At 38.9% G+C, this 15,113-nt stretch overlaps 1 protein-coding gene across 1 annotated transcript in view; it reads left to right on the top strand.

Annotated features, from left to right (window-relative positions):
* The first annotated feature begins 5,326 nt into the window (after window positions 1-5,326).
* The window catches only part of LOC146316449 (voltage-dependent calcium channel subunit alpha-2/delta-1), a 92,791-nt gene continuing 83,004 nt past the window's right edge, over window positions 5,327-15,113 (top strand). Inside the window, exon 1 of the mRNA XM_084733392.1 lies at window positions 5,327-5,641. Coding sequence (XP_084589518.1) covers window positions 5,553-5,641 — 89 coding nt within the window. The 5' untranslated portion in view covers window positions 5,327-5,552. The remainder of the gene's footprint in view (window positions 5,642-15,113) is intronic.

Raw genomic sequence — 15,113 nt, 5'->3', positions numbered from 1 at the left:
ATTCACCCAGGGGACATCCTGATTAGATCAGACCAGTTCTACTCTGAGCTCCATTTGGATTTCTGAGCTCCACTCTGTCAGCTACGACAGCCTATTAATGTGTGGCGCCTTCAGCATCCTAAGGCAAGTCGCATCCACACCTGGCTCCTTGTTGCTGAGAAGCATCTTAACAACCTCAGAGACCTCCAATAGGGATAGAGTTGGCTATTCTTTAGGTTTTTTCTGATACTGGTGCTAAAATTATACTTTTAAAATAGTACTGGTGCCTGAGCCAATACTTAAAAAGATTAAGCACTAAATGACAGAAATTGAAGAACAACTTGGAACAACTTTTTTTCATTGTGAAGGTATACAGTATTTGGACTTAAAATTAAACAATATATCAACTGTTAACAGTTTAAAGTATGCTTAGATTTAGAAATAAATACAAACCTCAATCAATAACTCAGGTGTGTGGCACCAAATTGAGTGATCTGTATTTTGATTTGGTCCTGTAGTTACTCGTTGTATAAGAACCGGTGGCATGTTAGCACCGCATTCTGGTACCCAACCCTGGATATGGATGAGGCTTTTGCTGAGTCTTGAAACTCTGCCTCCTCCACAGAGAATGTGTCCATCTCCAAACTTCTACCATACCTGGGTTGTTGTTTTGGCAGCCATTGAAGCCACAGCCCTTCTGGCCTCCCAGTACCTGTCTGCTGCTTCAAGAAATCCTGGGCCACCAAGCCTGAAAGGCCTCCTTCATCAGCGCGATGGCCTCCATCGCCACTGGTGAACTGGTGGGTTCTTAGGTTGCTGTCAAACAGGCTCCACATAGCAGGGTTTTCCATATCTGTCTCATCAGTGTGGCCAACTGTGTAGTACAGATGCAGCTAATCAGATAATGACTGGTGTTCTTATGTGTGTTTATTCAGGTAAACACCTGTATTGTTCAACATGACTGTCAGCTATCATACAGGACATACTTACAGGAAACTGATTCTGCATTAATGAAACTGTGCAGAATTTGATTTCTTATAGTCATCGAACAGACTTTGATGGTAAGGAACTGTAAGGTCTCTTCTGCTCATATGTACTGTTGTACTGGCAGCTCAATACTTGGCTGAACTTTATTAAATTTGGATGTGCTTCACCCTTTGTATTTTATCTTTTATAATGATCACACTAATCAATCTGGACACCTGTGTTGGATTTTTTTTTTTTTTTTTAATTTCCTTCATTATTATGTGATCGGTCCTGTTTAAGGGCATATATGCAACATTTTCCTACAAAACAATATATAGACTCAGAAACATAAACCCTCTCAATTATCACCTGTGACCTACTAGAAGTGTGCGGTGGTGTTTGTATATACAGAGACCCTGCTTTCTGTCTGTATTTCCTTATGTTCTCATGATTTTGCTGTGCTATGCTGACACTGACAATTAACACAAAAGAATGGTATTTTACCACCTGAGGATAAAACTTGACAATCAACCAGAGAAGCAAGCAGATGCTTGGAAGTTCCTGACTTTAAATGACATTTTTGGATTTTTCCTGTAGTTCGTGTTCTTTCAAGCTTAATTGAATTTATTTTTCTTGATTTAATTGATTCTCTCTAACCTTCTCATAGCTGTCTGTCATCTAGTGCTGCTTATACAATAATTTTCGCCGCAGTAGATATGAGATGCGACTTAAAAATCACCAGTATGTTTATGAATGTGTGACAAATCTGGTGACAGGAGCACACACAGCTGCTGAACACACAGACACGCACACACACACACACACACGCACACACACACACACACACACACACACACACACACACACACACACACACACACGCAGACACGCACACACACACACGCACACACACAGTAGCCAGTTAAAAAACAGAAAACCAGAAGGGATACAACACTGGCACACATATTTGGCGCTCTTGCTGATGACCACATCTGGTCTTACAAAATGAAAAAAGGGACCTTTTTTCGTTTCTGTCTCTTACTGATTTTATTTTTTGTTATTCTAAATCGAAAATGAAAATCAAAGCATTTTTAAAATTTCTCTTATCCCTTTTTGACCATGAAAAGGAAAAATGCCTTGTATTTCAATTTTAATTTTTGTATTTTAAAACAAAAATCAAATAACCAGTCGTTTTTTGTTTTTTAATATCCGTTTCTGAACGGAAAATCTAATTACCAAAAGATACACGGACTCATAGTGCACTTGCACACTTCATGTATCAACAAAAAGAACAGGACAAACAACTTACTAACGAGGTAAAAAATATTAAGTTCCAAATTGATATGATTCAATGTATCGGTGCATCAGTGGTCTTTAACAGCAACTGATTCTTGTGATTTTAATCATTTACCACCAGATGGCAGTATCCTCTATGAAATAAACTGCCACAGTGTAACTGATATTTAGCCAGTGGTGCTTTCACACATTATTACATTAACATCAGTGCCAGAGACACCTGTGTCTACAGGTGGGTTCCTCTAATGAAGTCAGGATTAGCCTTTTCATCAGGACTTTTAGCCTATTATCTTATTCATTCCACATATATTAATATGTTCTAAAATAGTTTTGTTTATATTATTTGGGAATAACCACTTCCAGTGGAGTAAAAATGCGGGACCATAGGGCAAATATTAGTCTTAGTCTTAGTTATTAGTCTTATACGTAAAGAAAAACTGTTGCCTTGTGACATTTTGTTTGTAAAAGTGAAATGGATTTTATAATAGTTGGTTCTTTCACTTTAATTCTAGTCATGTGACCATATGGACTGTGGATTATATTGGCGTCTCAAGCTTTGGACAGAGATGCACTGTCTGTCCGGGTCTGTCTGACAGATGCCATTAGTTTTTATTCAGCTCTTTTACTAATATCCATCTCTCACACTATATGTGAGAAGAGGTGTTGCAGCGTGAACATTAGTCTGACACCTCCTTCTATTTGGGATGTAGTGTGAGATGTCCTCAATTAATAAAAAAAAGTATTGAATGGGACCGTCTGTTCTATCCTCTCCTCGCTGCCTTTGCTATTATGCCATTATGTTCCCCCTACCCCACGCCACCTCTCCAGTTCTCAACATTCACTTACTTTCCTCCATCCCATCAGCAGGTGCATCTGTTCCTGTGCTGGGGGAAATGAGTGTGAGAAAGGTTCCGTCAGAGAGAGAATGCAGTGAGGGTGATGTGACGGCCGAGGAGTGGAGGAAGGGATGAAACTGAGGGGGGGGGGGGAGCAACAGTGCAGTGGAGTGAGAGCAGGGGGAGAGCCTAGTTGTGGATGGGAGAGACAAAGAGAGACAGGGGGTGGAGGGAGGGAGGGTGAGAGGACACGAGAGATGGTGTGTGGTTGCCAGGCAACGATTGATAACCAAATCCCCAAGCATCCTGCTTGCGCTGCCCTGCCCTCCCTCCAGGCCTGAATTACACACACACACACATGCACACACACACACACACACATAACACACAGAGTAGGTTTACATTCTCGCTTTGTTATTCAATTATTCAACAAATTCAAAATGTTGATGCTGTTTAAATCTAAAATGATGATAGAAAACTGTGATTTTAGATACAGCAGTGGTGCAGGAGCTTCCATATTCTATAATTTACACATTCGTGTTAGGATGCGCAGCACATACCCTCAAATTCAATGTTATAAAACAGGTGTGATTGATGGCAGCGAGATTTATTGGGCTTTTACTCTACTTTGCTCATAAGGTTTTACACTATATGTGGGAAATCAATAGATGTGTCACAGCACTGATTCCCATGTGGGACAGTTTCTCTGCTTGCTGCCACTCATGCTACCAGTATGACTGATAGCAACTGGCAAAGATTGTGCTATCAAAGCCAGTAAATTCTCCAACCCCTCCAGGTTGTAGGAATTGAAAGGTTGTAGGGCATTTTAAAGAGCTGTCCCTGCATTTGTATTCAGTGTGAGTGCACTCGTGTGTGTGGTACCTGTAGTGAGACCCTCCTTTAGCAGGTGTTTCTTTATAGAGAGGTAAAAAAAACAATTTGTTGCTCACAATATGGAATGCTGTACAGCTGGAGGGGAGGAAAAAAGAGCTTTTTGATGTTTAATATCACGGCTTGTTTTGAAATATCACAGAAAATTTACATATTTTAGTTATAGCATTACAAGTATTAAATCTTAAAATATACAAAAATGCAGTAGTTCAAATTGCATCACATCAAGTCACTACAGAGTATATAGATTAGCGCCCGATCGATACTGGACTTCTGGGGCTGATATTAGGGGAAAAAAATTCCAGTATTGATATCGGCCAACACAGACACACATGCAGAATATGGAATATATACCTGAACACACATTTATTTTAATTATATATATTTTTTCTTCTAGTTTTCAGCCAACTAACTATGAGATGAATCGTGACCATAAAACATTTGATTCAGAGCAAGAAAAAAGAGTGGAAAATGGTACAAAAGGCAAAGGTATGAGACTGTACATAATTATTTTAAGAGTAAGGGAACTACTCCTCCCATAAACCATTGCAAATGATACAGCTTCTTGTTTGATTAAACATTTGTCATTATTATAGTGTTTATATTGTTAATAAAAGTGTTGCGATATGTTGTTGTCTGTGTTGTGTGTGTATATATATTGTATTAACTGTGGCAAGTACTCATTAGTATGACTCATGTTAGCTAATGATAGCTACCTAGCTAGCCAGCCTGCTCCCAGAGCTACCTGTCCGCAGGTGTGTAAACATTTACATGGTAACAGCAAGCTCCAGTAATCAGAGACATCGCTGAGACACTTTAGGATTGTCGGTATTGTAGTTCTTCTCCTTGACACTGCAAATAAAACATGTTTTTCTTAAAACAAAGTTGATATTATACAGAGCATCATCTTTTTTAGTCTCATAGCTCACGGTAAATATGATGCTTAAGACACTATGGCTAACAATGTAAATAGTGCATACAGATTATGAATGGGATTTTCACTCCTGGAACCTCATTGTTGCACTCTAGTTAAAAAAAACACAAATAGAGCAAATATGTATTAAACTTGAATTAAGAAAAGGTATAATAAACATAAATTGTGGATTGCATTGTGGTCTGTTAAAGAAAAAAGTCTTCATATCAGCACATATCAAACAACCTATGCTGATATAGACTGATATTATATTATACAAAAAAAAAGTCTTAATTGCATTAGGGTGAAGTCACTACAGATTATGATAAAATAAAAAGGAGCATATGCGATTTTTCTTTTGCCAGACTGAAAATAAGGTGGGGGGGACAACAGGGTGAGGGGAGAGGGGGAGGGACAGAGAAAGACAGAGAGGCAGAGAGAGGCTGAAATCTCCAGCAGCTTCAGTACCTGTTAGAGCGCTGGATGGCCGGGCGGGTGATCAGATTAGAGGCGTCAGGGTTGGTTAATCTGTGAGGGAGCCACAGACAGACTGCCGCTCACGCTGCTCCCGCACACCGCTCCCATTCATCGGCGGCGGAGGGGAGCGGAGGAGCACATTTGGTGTTGACGCGCGTCGGGGAATTTCCCCCCTTCTCTTTTCTTTTTTTACAATGGATACCTGCAGGGTACGAGCCTGGGTGTTTCTGCTCCTCTTATGGCAGGACGGGTCTCTGGCATCGCAGTTCCCGACACAGCTCATGTAAGTAGCTCCTAATAATCCAATTTCAGAGCAGCAAATGTTGTGGTTTGCGCTCGTCGTTCAGAGCCAAGTATTACATTACAGGAGCCACTCAAGGTGTGGAGGCTGTGGAGGAGGGAGGGCGTGAGAGTGGGGTGGGCAGGTCGGTTCATTCATGCACCAGTGGTCGTCTTTGAGGGAAAAGACACGTTTTGGGGGGGGGGGTAGACAATAGTTCCGCTCGCCTCCAGGCGGTGACTAATGTTGGTGACCGTGATGAGCAGTTAGTCGCCGGTAGGTGTGTGAGGTGGCCGCGGAGCTCCGTGACAGCTGCTCCATGAAGTTGTTGAGGAGTTACAGTGGCTTCGCTCGGTCCTGGTCCTTCATGGAAAATGACAAAAGTTGCTTCCTGTCTACGGCCCTTTGCGAGTTTGGAGTTTATTTATTCCAATTTAATAATAAAATAATGTTCTGCCCAAATATGGCGAGACAATCCTGTTGTTCACTGGCATTTTTTTTAAATTATATGTTCCTTTGCATTTTAGATTCCATACAAAATTATATTGAAATTCAAGGATGTATGGATTGTTGCACCTAAACATCTCATTTAGAGCCACTCTACAACATTAAATGCCAAACTACTAATTTTGCAACCATTTAAATGTATTTTCACGTGTAATTAGAGATATAGAGCAAGATACAGATACCGGTTGACAGATACTAGTGGCCTGGTATTGGCAGAGCACAACTATATCAGTCTATATCTGTATCAGGATTTATGTGTTGCTCGATTTTTTTCTTTTTTATATGCTACAAATATTGCAGATAATTATTATTTTTTGTTTGTTTGTTTTATAGACAGTATTTTATGTAATTTGATCATTTTTCTTAAAGTCAAATTGTAGGAATGCATGAGATTTTTTGTTCAATCAACAGGTATTTGCTAATTTTCTGTGGTTTTTGCACATTTGAGGGTAAGGAAGGCTAAGAAGTATTTTGCTCAAGAATTCAGACTAAATGCTTTGACATGATCTGTCAAGTCAGACATTATTATTGCCCATACGGCTATAGCTGTGATGGGCAATACACGCTAATAATTCATTGGAAGTCAAGCTTTTCTATTTGTGTATTTTATTTTTAGTTATTTAGAATTATTAAAAATACCAGTGAAATTTTACAGTTTCAGTGCCTTTATGTCATTTTGGATTTTAAATATAGAAATAAAGAATATCAGCTGATATATGCATGCTGTGTTTACAACAATAAACAAAATGTTAACAGCATTAGAAAAGATTTAACTGTTTAAGTGTTAAAAGATTTAACAACAGCTTTAGAAACAAAAACAGGTTTTTTTGTGGGGCTGCCCCTTTATTAACATTTGACATAAATAAAGACTTTTTTACTTTTTTTTATGAGATCCATTATCTCCTATTAGGCGTGGGAATCTCTTGGCACCTCACCGCATTTAACTTGATTCAGATTCAGAGGGCTACATTGCAATTATAAAACAATTATTGCTGCATCTTTACACATCTACATTTTTTATTTCTATGCACGATTTATTTTTTCATCACAGTGTGACTATTTCCTTTAAAACATAGTGTAATTGTAATGATCCATCATTAGTTTTTAGACACAACTTGCATACTGTATAGCCAAGTCCCTTTTCCCTTCAACTTCACAGAAGTCAAAATGCTTCCATGCATTAGCTTTTAAGCCATATGGGGGCTGTTGGATTGTATCAGTCTGCAGTTGCTCGCACTCCGTTATATCACCAAAACTCAAGAAGTAACCTAGCTTAGAACATAAACATGTTCCATAAGTTTATGTTGGTTATGTTTCATCTTCCAATAGGTCCAGCCATGAGAAAGAGAGAAGAGAAAATTTTTGAATATTGAATTTTCTGCATAGATTAATAATCTTTCAAGAAAGAATGAGGAACCTAAGAATCAGTTTTTCCCCCCACTCTTAACTCTTACACAAGAGAGACGCAGATAAAAAAAAAAAAATAGGGAAAAAGTGAAAATTTGTATGTATTTGTTTAAGGTCCCGTGTGTCAGATGTGCAGGGATATATTGGTAGAATATGTCAGAATATAGCATTCATCAGTATGTTTTCATTGCTAATCAAATGAAAATAAAAAATGTCATGTTTTTGCTGCCTTAGAATGAGCTGTTTATTTCTATATAGGGTGCAGGTCCTCTTTCACGGAGTCCACCATTTTTAACCGCCATGTTTCTATAGTAGCCCAGAACAGACAAACCAAACACTGTCTTTAGATACGGCCTGTCACATTTTTCAGGAGTTTCGTGGCCACTGTAGTTCTACCTGCATGTTTGGAACGAGAGGATGATGCCGGCTGGTTGCAATATGAACCCTCACTGCCAGGTGCAGCTAAAACCCACACACTGGTTCTTTAAGTTACCTGTTGCTAAGTCTGCATGCTATCACATTTTATTTACCTGTAAGTAAATAACGACCAGACCAAAACATTGGCATCTGTCAGACATTTCTGATTTTTTTGTCTACCCCACTTATATCACAGGAGGTATAGAAGTTAGAAATCAGAAATATTAGAAATGCTTCTCAGTATAATGCAGTACACATCTACAGCACCAACAGAATGAAGTTGCTGATATTTACGCAATGAAGGAACAAATAACCAATTATTCTTCTCCTGCTGTAGCAGAAAATATACATTTTTATGGCTTCCCTTCAGTATATGCACAATTAGTGACAGAACAAATACCTGTATTTGTGCAGCCTAATGATGAAAAAAAAAGAACTTGTCTAAATCTGCTGGATGCTCAGTGTGAATTTGTGAATCAGTGAGCCAGTTCAAAGTTAATTCCAGTAGGTGCTTTGTATTTACAAAATGCATCCGTCATCTCACAGGTAGAAGTGATTCCCATGGTTTATACAGTTAATAACAAAACAAAACAAACAAAAAAAAGCCTTTCGCCCGCATTGCTCATGTACACTGCCATATTCTCCTCCGTAGAGGAAAATCTGCAGCCCGGATCATTTACCAGGTAGTCCATCTTGTACATCAGGGTTGCAGTCTGAAAAAACAAAGGTTTCTGATCTTACTGTTGAGCATATCAAAGTGAAATGACCCATTAATGGGGCTGGGCAGTATGATGGTATATGCCATGAGACGGATGTATCTACTGGTGGACATTTGGCAATACTGTTTCCACTGTGGGAGCCCTCTGCTTTACATCCGGGGAAGGTTACGTATCAAAACAGGGCTGGATTTTCATTTGGTAATTCATCTCACAAATCCAGGCAGGGTAATGTGATTTGGGCAGCAGGGCTGCTTACCATGTTTAGGGTTGCTCTGATTCCAATACCTGTATTGGACAGTGCCTGCAATACAGCCTTACATGCTGGTATTGGTATCAGAGAGATTTTGAGAGTCTATACCCCTATCTGATGCAACATAATTTTTTAGCCATTAAAACAGTACCACTTCCCTGAGTGTTTTATTTTTCAATGCACTGATTGGATGGGATTGATACTTAACAAGCTTTCTGTGTGTCTTTTTCTACCTAATCCTCCGGTCTAAACCACACGCAATTTAAGTGTAGCTTAATCGTAGGAACACTAATTGTTGCCGCCTAGTTGGTGTTTGGTAGTATTAATAACTTCCATATGATTTTAGCCATATTGCCCACCCCTATTAGTAAATATACACAGTTCTGTCCTAATTAATTTCTGCATGTCCATCTGCATGACTAGGTAGCCCTATATGGATACAAGAGGATATCTCTAGGATAGATGCTCCCAAACTTAAGAATGCCAAGGCCCACTCTGATCAACAAATGAGACTAATGATACATATAAGATACTGTATGTTCTGCTGTTAATGTGACAGTTGACCAAATATGGAGTAACACCTCTAAACTAGGTCAGATAAATGAAGAATAACGTGATTTAAATCCCATGGTTTTGTTTTATTAGTTCTTCAAAATTAATCCTAAATTAAATTTTCTAGTAAATTCAGACTTATAAAATTGAAACTTAGGTTTTATTTATCTTTCATGACCTCTCAAGGCCCGCCTGCAGGGCCTTCATGACCCACCAGTGGGCCGCCGCCCACACTTTGGGAATCACTGTTCTGGGGTATATCTAAAAGTGGCTGTCTGATTTTTGTTTGGAGTTTGCATGATGCAATAGCTTGTTTCAATACAGATACAATGAGCCACAAGAAATTCAAATTAACCAGGACAACAGTCCTTTCATCAAGTAAATTCTCCTGGATTACACTGATCAAATAGAAAAATACTGATTAAAGGTAGTTTTGGAAAAGCTGGTTTCGTGTTGCTTTATGATCCCAAATAGCTTTGTTCTTCCGGCACACACTCTGAAGATGAAACATTTTGCACTACCTTGGATATCTAGAGCAACATTTCAAAGTGAATAAAAACAAGAATGGGGCGAATAACCATCTCACGCGGGACTTTATGAGTTTGTAACAGTGAACTCATGTTGTCTGTGCCAGAACGCTTTCAGAATGAGATCACCAAAAAGACTACCCACATTGCAAATTTGAGCTAATAATTGTTGTAATAAAGGCAGGGGGAGCTGTGGTGGTCAGAGCTTGATCCAGAAAGCCTCCACTTAATATCAAGGGATTTTTTTTTACTATCTGTGCCTGGCTGGAGAAGCACTGAATTGGCCACTTGGGTGTTAGTGTATAGGCTACAGAGCGTAAGCAGAACACAGCGGGTTGTTTTGGTGCATTACTGTTGGTGTTTCCATGCCTCAGTCCACTTTGCTGTCTGGACTGGACCACTTCTGTCTTTGCCTCTGTAATGATGTGTAATTAGAGTGTAGTTTAACACAGCCGCCAACCGAGATAGACACTATGGGCCAGCTCATTACTCTCGCTACTGCCAAAGTGACGGTACCACAACATCTGTCTCTCTCTTTCTTGTATTGTCTCTCCGCCTCTCTTTCTGTTTTGCTCTCATTTGCTCTTCCTGTGTCTGAAAAACAATGTAGGGCAGTGTCTGACCCAGTTGCCATTTGTATGTGCGTTTGTGTGTGCGTGTTTAATTATCCAGCGTTGTACCAGAGGCTGCAGTAATCAAAGCCCAGCAACCAGAGCAGAAACATTTTGCTACCTCAGCTCAGCAACAATGACTTTATTACTGTTTAGGCATCCCTGAATTGCCATGGTATTTCACCCATTGAAAAGAGCCTACATTATACTTAGGACAACATTATGATGGCGATGAGATAATAACCATCACTGTACTTAACATAATTTGGATTTGTATGGAAAGAGATAAAATAAGATACATTACTCTCAATTGCAGGAGACCTGACTTCACATATCAGCCATGATGGGCCATGAGAGCAGGCTTCACCTACTGGCATTTATGACGCGCTTCCATTAAACTAGGTTGGGACCTCAAGGGATGATTGGAAATGCATGATTTAAGGATGAGGAATCGATGTGTGTCAGATTTTCCATACCTGTGGATAAGACAGTTGACCCTTAAAAGCCAACTAAAGAGTGGATTTGACTGCAGATAGTCATATGAAGCAACAGGCGTATTGGGGACTACACTGTAAGTATAAACTAATAAACTTTTCTAGTCAAATAAACTTGATATTAATTCAGTTGTACTTCAGAACTTGTGTAACAAGCTATTAGATATTAATTTGAACAAACAACTCTTCAGTCAGACATGCACACAATACAAAAAAATTTAATTTCCTTTTACATTTTATCAATTTGAAACTATAACTATAAAAGAGAAGAGTCTGAGGAGAGTTTTAACCGTCCAACAATGCATGCTTGGAAGTCTGCTAATATACTGAAAATGGGTCTTCGGAAACTTAATTCAATGAGTTGATCAAACTATGCACAGTACATTCATTAAACTCAACATTTCAAGTCAAAAACATCAAGTTAGAGGAAATAATGTTTATGATTTCTTAAGTTTTCTGGAAATAAATACAAATTCAATCAACTTGAATAAATATAACTTGTATATTTACATTAAGGTAATGAGAAAAGATGAGTTAAATTCCACCAAATTCCTGTAAAACTTTTTTTCTGTCTAGTAGCAGCATAACTTTCTATTCTATGGCACTTTACTGTGTATAATGAGCCAAGTGAGCACTTTACAGTCACGACTTCTTTGTCTGCACATTGCAGTGTTTGGTATTTACACACACACAAGCAAAGCAAATACACATTTAAGGAATTCAGCATTGTGGTAATTGGGCTGAGCTATTCTGAAGATGAGACACTTCTGTGAAGGCTTTGACAAAATATTCTAAATAGATTTTGAAAAAAACGAACAAGAAAAAAAGTCATCCATATTGGATCGTGTAGAAGAACACATGCCCACGTTCTGCACCACAGCCTGCTGTCTCATCTATTTGTCAGCACCTGAGAGTTTTTGTTATAGAGATTTACACTAGTAGCAGTAGATTGCACAGAAGTTAAACTCTGGAGAGATGGCCCTTTGCTTCTCTGAATGTCAAGTCCATAGAAGCACAAACACGCACGCATACACACACACACACAAACACACACTCACTCACATAAACTCTAACTCACAATTGACTTGTCAGTGCTTCAGGCTTTGAGAGCTTAGGGGTCCAAGGTCCACTAAAATACCTTACAATCAGTTAGCTGTTAGTAGATCTAGAGACAAAGGAGGGATGGAGGAGAGAAGAGGATGAAGAAAAGAGAATTTAAGAGGAGAGGAGAGTGAAATAGAGGCAAGAAGAGAGGACGGACAGTTTCTCAACGCCTCATTTATAGTTATAGCTATAACTACACTGTGCAGCAAGAATCACAGATTTATTGGCCAAGTATGTTCATATAGGAAGGAATCTGGCTGGTTGTACGATACGATACGATACGATACGATACGATATGACTTTATTGTCAGTATACTGAAATTCATTTTGCACTTTTCCGTAGGCAGCTCTGTTCAAAAGATTGCACTGATTAAATATACAATATACACATGATGTACAAAAAAAATCAACAAACAGTCACAGTTTAGGACATGCAAAAAGTCAGAGATATTGTTAGCAAATCTGAGAATACTCTTGTTGTGAGTTGCTTGAAAATAATCTGCACAAATTTGGATTTTATCATATAGTTTAATTTTTTGCAGTTTTTCAGTTAATATTGTTTGTGTTGCTCTCAAACTGCAATTTCCAGATTGTGGGACTAATAAAGGTTCATCGTATTTTAATTGTATTTATTTCTATTGTAAGTGTAAGTATGATGAGCAGTATTAGAGTGTGATTACAAGTGTACAAAATACACTGTGTCAGATAAAGACCAATTAGTCATGAGCAGAAAATAGTATTTAATCAATTGAGAAAATAATCTCGCCACAAGATCTATTTAGTAGCTGGCTTCAGTAGAAGCTGTTTACAAAACCTTTTACAACATGCATGAAAAGTCCTCAGAAGAAGTGGAGTTTGAACATCTAAGATCCATGATAACAAGGCACGCTCCATCTGCTGATGAAGCTCATGAGACATGATCAAAAGCCCCAGAACTGATACTAAATACATCTTTTGGAGATATTGATTTTTCAACAGCTGTTTCCAGTGTTAAGAATGAACTTTGAAACTCAATATTGAGTCCAGTGTGTAAATCTTTACAATATTATGAGAAGATTTCAATCAGTTCATTCAATATTATCTCTTAATTAGTGTGCTAGTTCGATAGTAGCAGTAGAGTCAACAGTTGCATTCACCATTATATCAAATGTATGTCAGTGATTTAGTGTTAAAGGGATAGTTCTATTTTTTTAAAGTGGGGTTTTTTAAAGTGTATGAGGTACTTATGCATAAGTCAGTGCACCTTCAGCAGATGATAGTGAGTGCAGTTCCACCTAGTAGAAGAGGAGAGAAGGCACGGGAGCTCCACACTGTACTGTTGCAGACAGGGTCAGCAGAAAAATATATTTTAGCCATGCAAGACAGTACTAGACAATTGCTGTAGTCTTTCCTTGTATTCCTATGCATAGATGCGTCCGCTTCTGCTGCGTTTTGCATCACTCCCCGAATCGGCTAGGACATTTTTTCCAGGGGATCTTCAGCTTGGCCTTTAGTTTCCACACACGTTGCCGCTCTCTGTCTGTCGACCCGTTCAGTTTCTTTTGTGTCCTGTGGCTCATAAAAGTATCCTCATGCCTCCACAGCGAATGACATTTCATCGTCAAGTCATAATCACAGATAGTCTAAACTAAAATTAGCTTATCACTGGTATATTAATATTGCCATATATTGTAGACCTGTTTGAGTTAATTAAGAAAAAGTGATTCCACCATGTATGGGTTTTCTGCCAGAATTTGCAACCGAAAATTATAGAATATAGTATAGAATTTTATATACCGTATTGGCCCGAATATAAGACGGTGTTTTTTGCATTGAAATAAGACTGAAAAAGTGGGGGTCGTCTTATATTCGGGGTCTGGACATTATAGCCATTCACGACGCTAGATGGCGCCAGAATGCTGAACTTGACTCCCCAGGCCAAAGCGAACCCGTGTCACGAAGAAGAAAAATAAAAAATAGCGGTAAGAAAGAAAAGAGAAGAAAATAATAGAAGAGATAACAGAAAATGGAGAAACGTAGCGACAATCGGGAGAAAAGTGGGTCGAAGATCGGCCAGGTTAACCGGCAGCTGAGGAGAAGTTATGATGTAAACTTCAAGATGATGGTGATAAATGAGGCAGAGTCTTCAAACAATTGCAAAGCAGCTGTGAAATATGGTGTCACAGAGTGTAATGTACGGAGATGGAGAGCTCAAAAAGATCACCTAAAAAATGCTCACAGTCAGAGAAAAGCTTTCCATGGTCCTCAGAGCGGCCGCTTCCAAGAACTTGACAGGAGGGTGTGCGCGTACGTGGACGAGAAACGAAAGGACGGGATGCCCATCAGCAGAGCTGTCATTCAGCTCAAGGCCGTGGAAATAGCCAAAGAGCTAAACATACCCACCGCTGACTTCAAAGCTAGCCTCGGCTGGTGTAAAAGAATGATGCGGCGTAACGGACTAACGCTGCGACGCAGAACAAGTCTAGCCCAGCGCCTGCCCTCTGACTTTGGAGAGAAGCTGTTGTCTTTTCAGCGCTATGTAATCAACGTAAGGAAAAATTTTCTGTATAAAAATTAATTTGGTGTTCAAAAAGTCTTTTTTCAAACTTGAGTCTTGAAAAAGAGGGGGTCGTCTTATAATCAGGGCCGTCTTATATTCGGGCCAATACGGTAATACAATATTTAGAATTTCCAGTAAGTGATCCTTGTCAAAAATATATGTTATGTCTAAATGTAAAGTTACTTTTTTTGCAATACTCAAATATCAATATTCGTATCAGCCTCCAAAATATAGTAACATCAGGCAATATCTCTACTATTGTGTCTCCAGTATTTCAGAAGTGGATAAACAGAATGACAAACAGATCTCATGCTGCTTTTACTGTTGCGGATCACCTGGTTGCCAGCA

Source organism: Lutjanus erythropterus, chromosome 13 (assembly GCF_056507025.1).
Source record: "Lutjanus erythropterus isolate fLutEry1 chromosome 13, fLutEry1.hap2, whole genome shotgun sequence".
In the NCBI taxonomy this organism is placed as follows: Eukaryota; Metazoa; Chordata; class Actinopteri; order Lutjaniformes; family Lutjanidae; genus Lutjanus; species Lutjanus erythropterus.
This window is presented reverse-complemented; position numbering and strand designations above follow the sequence as displayed.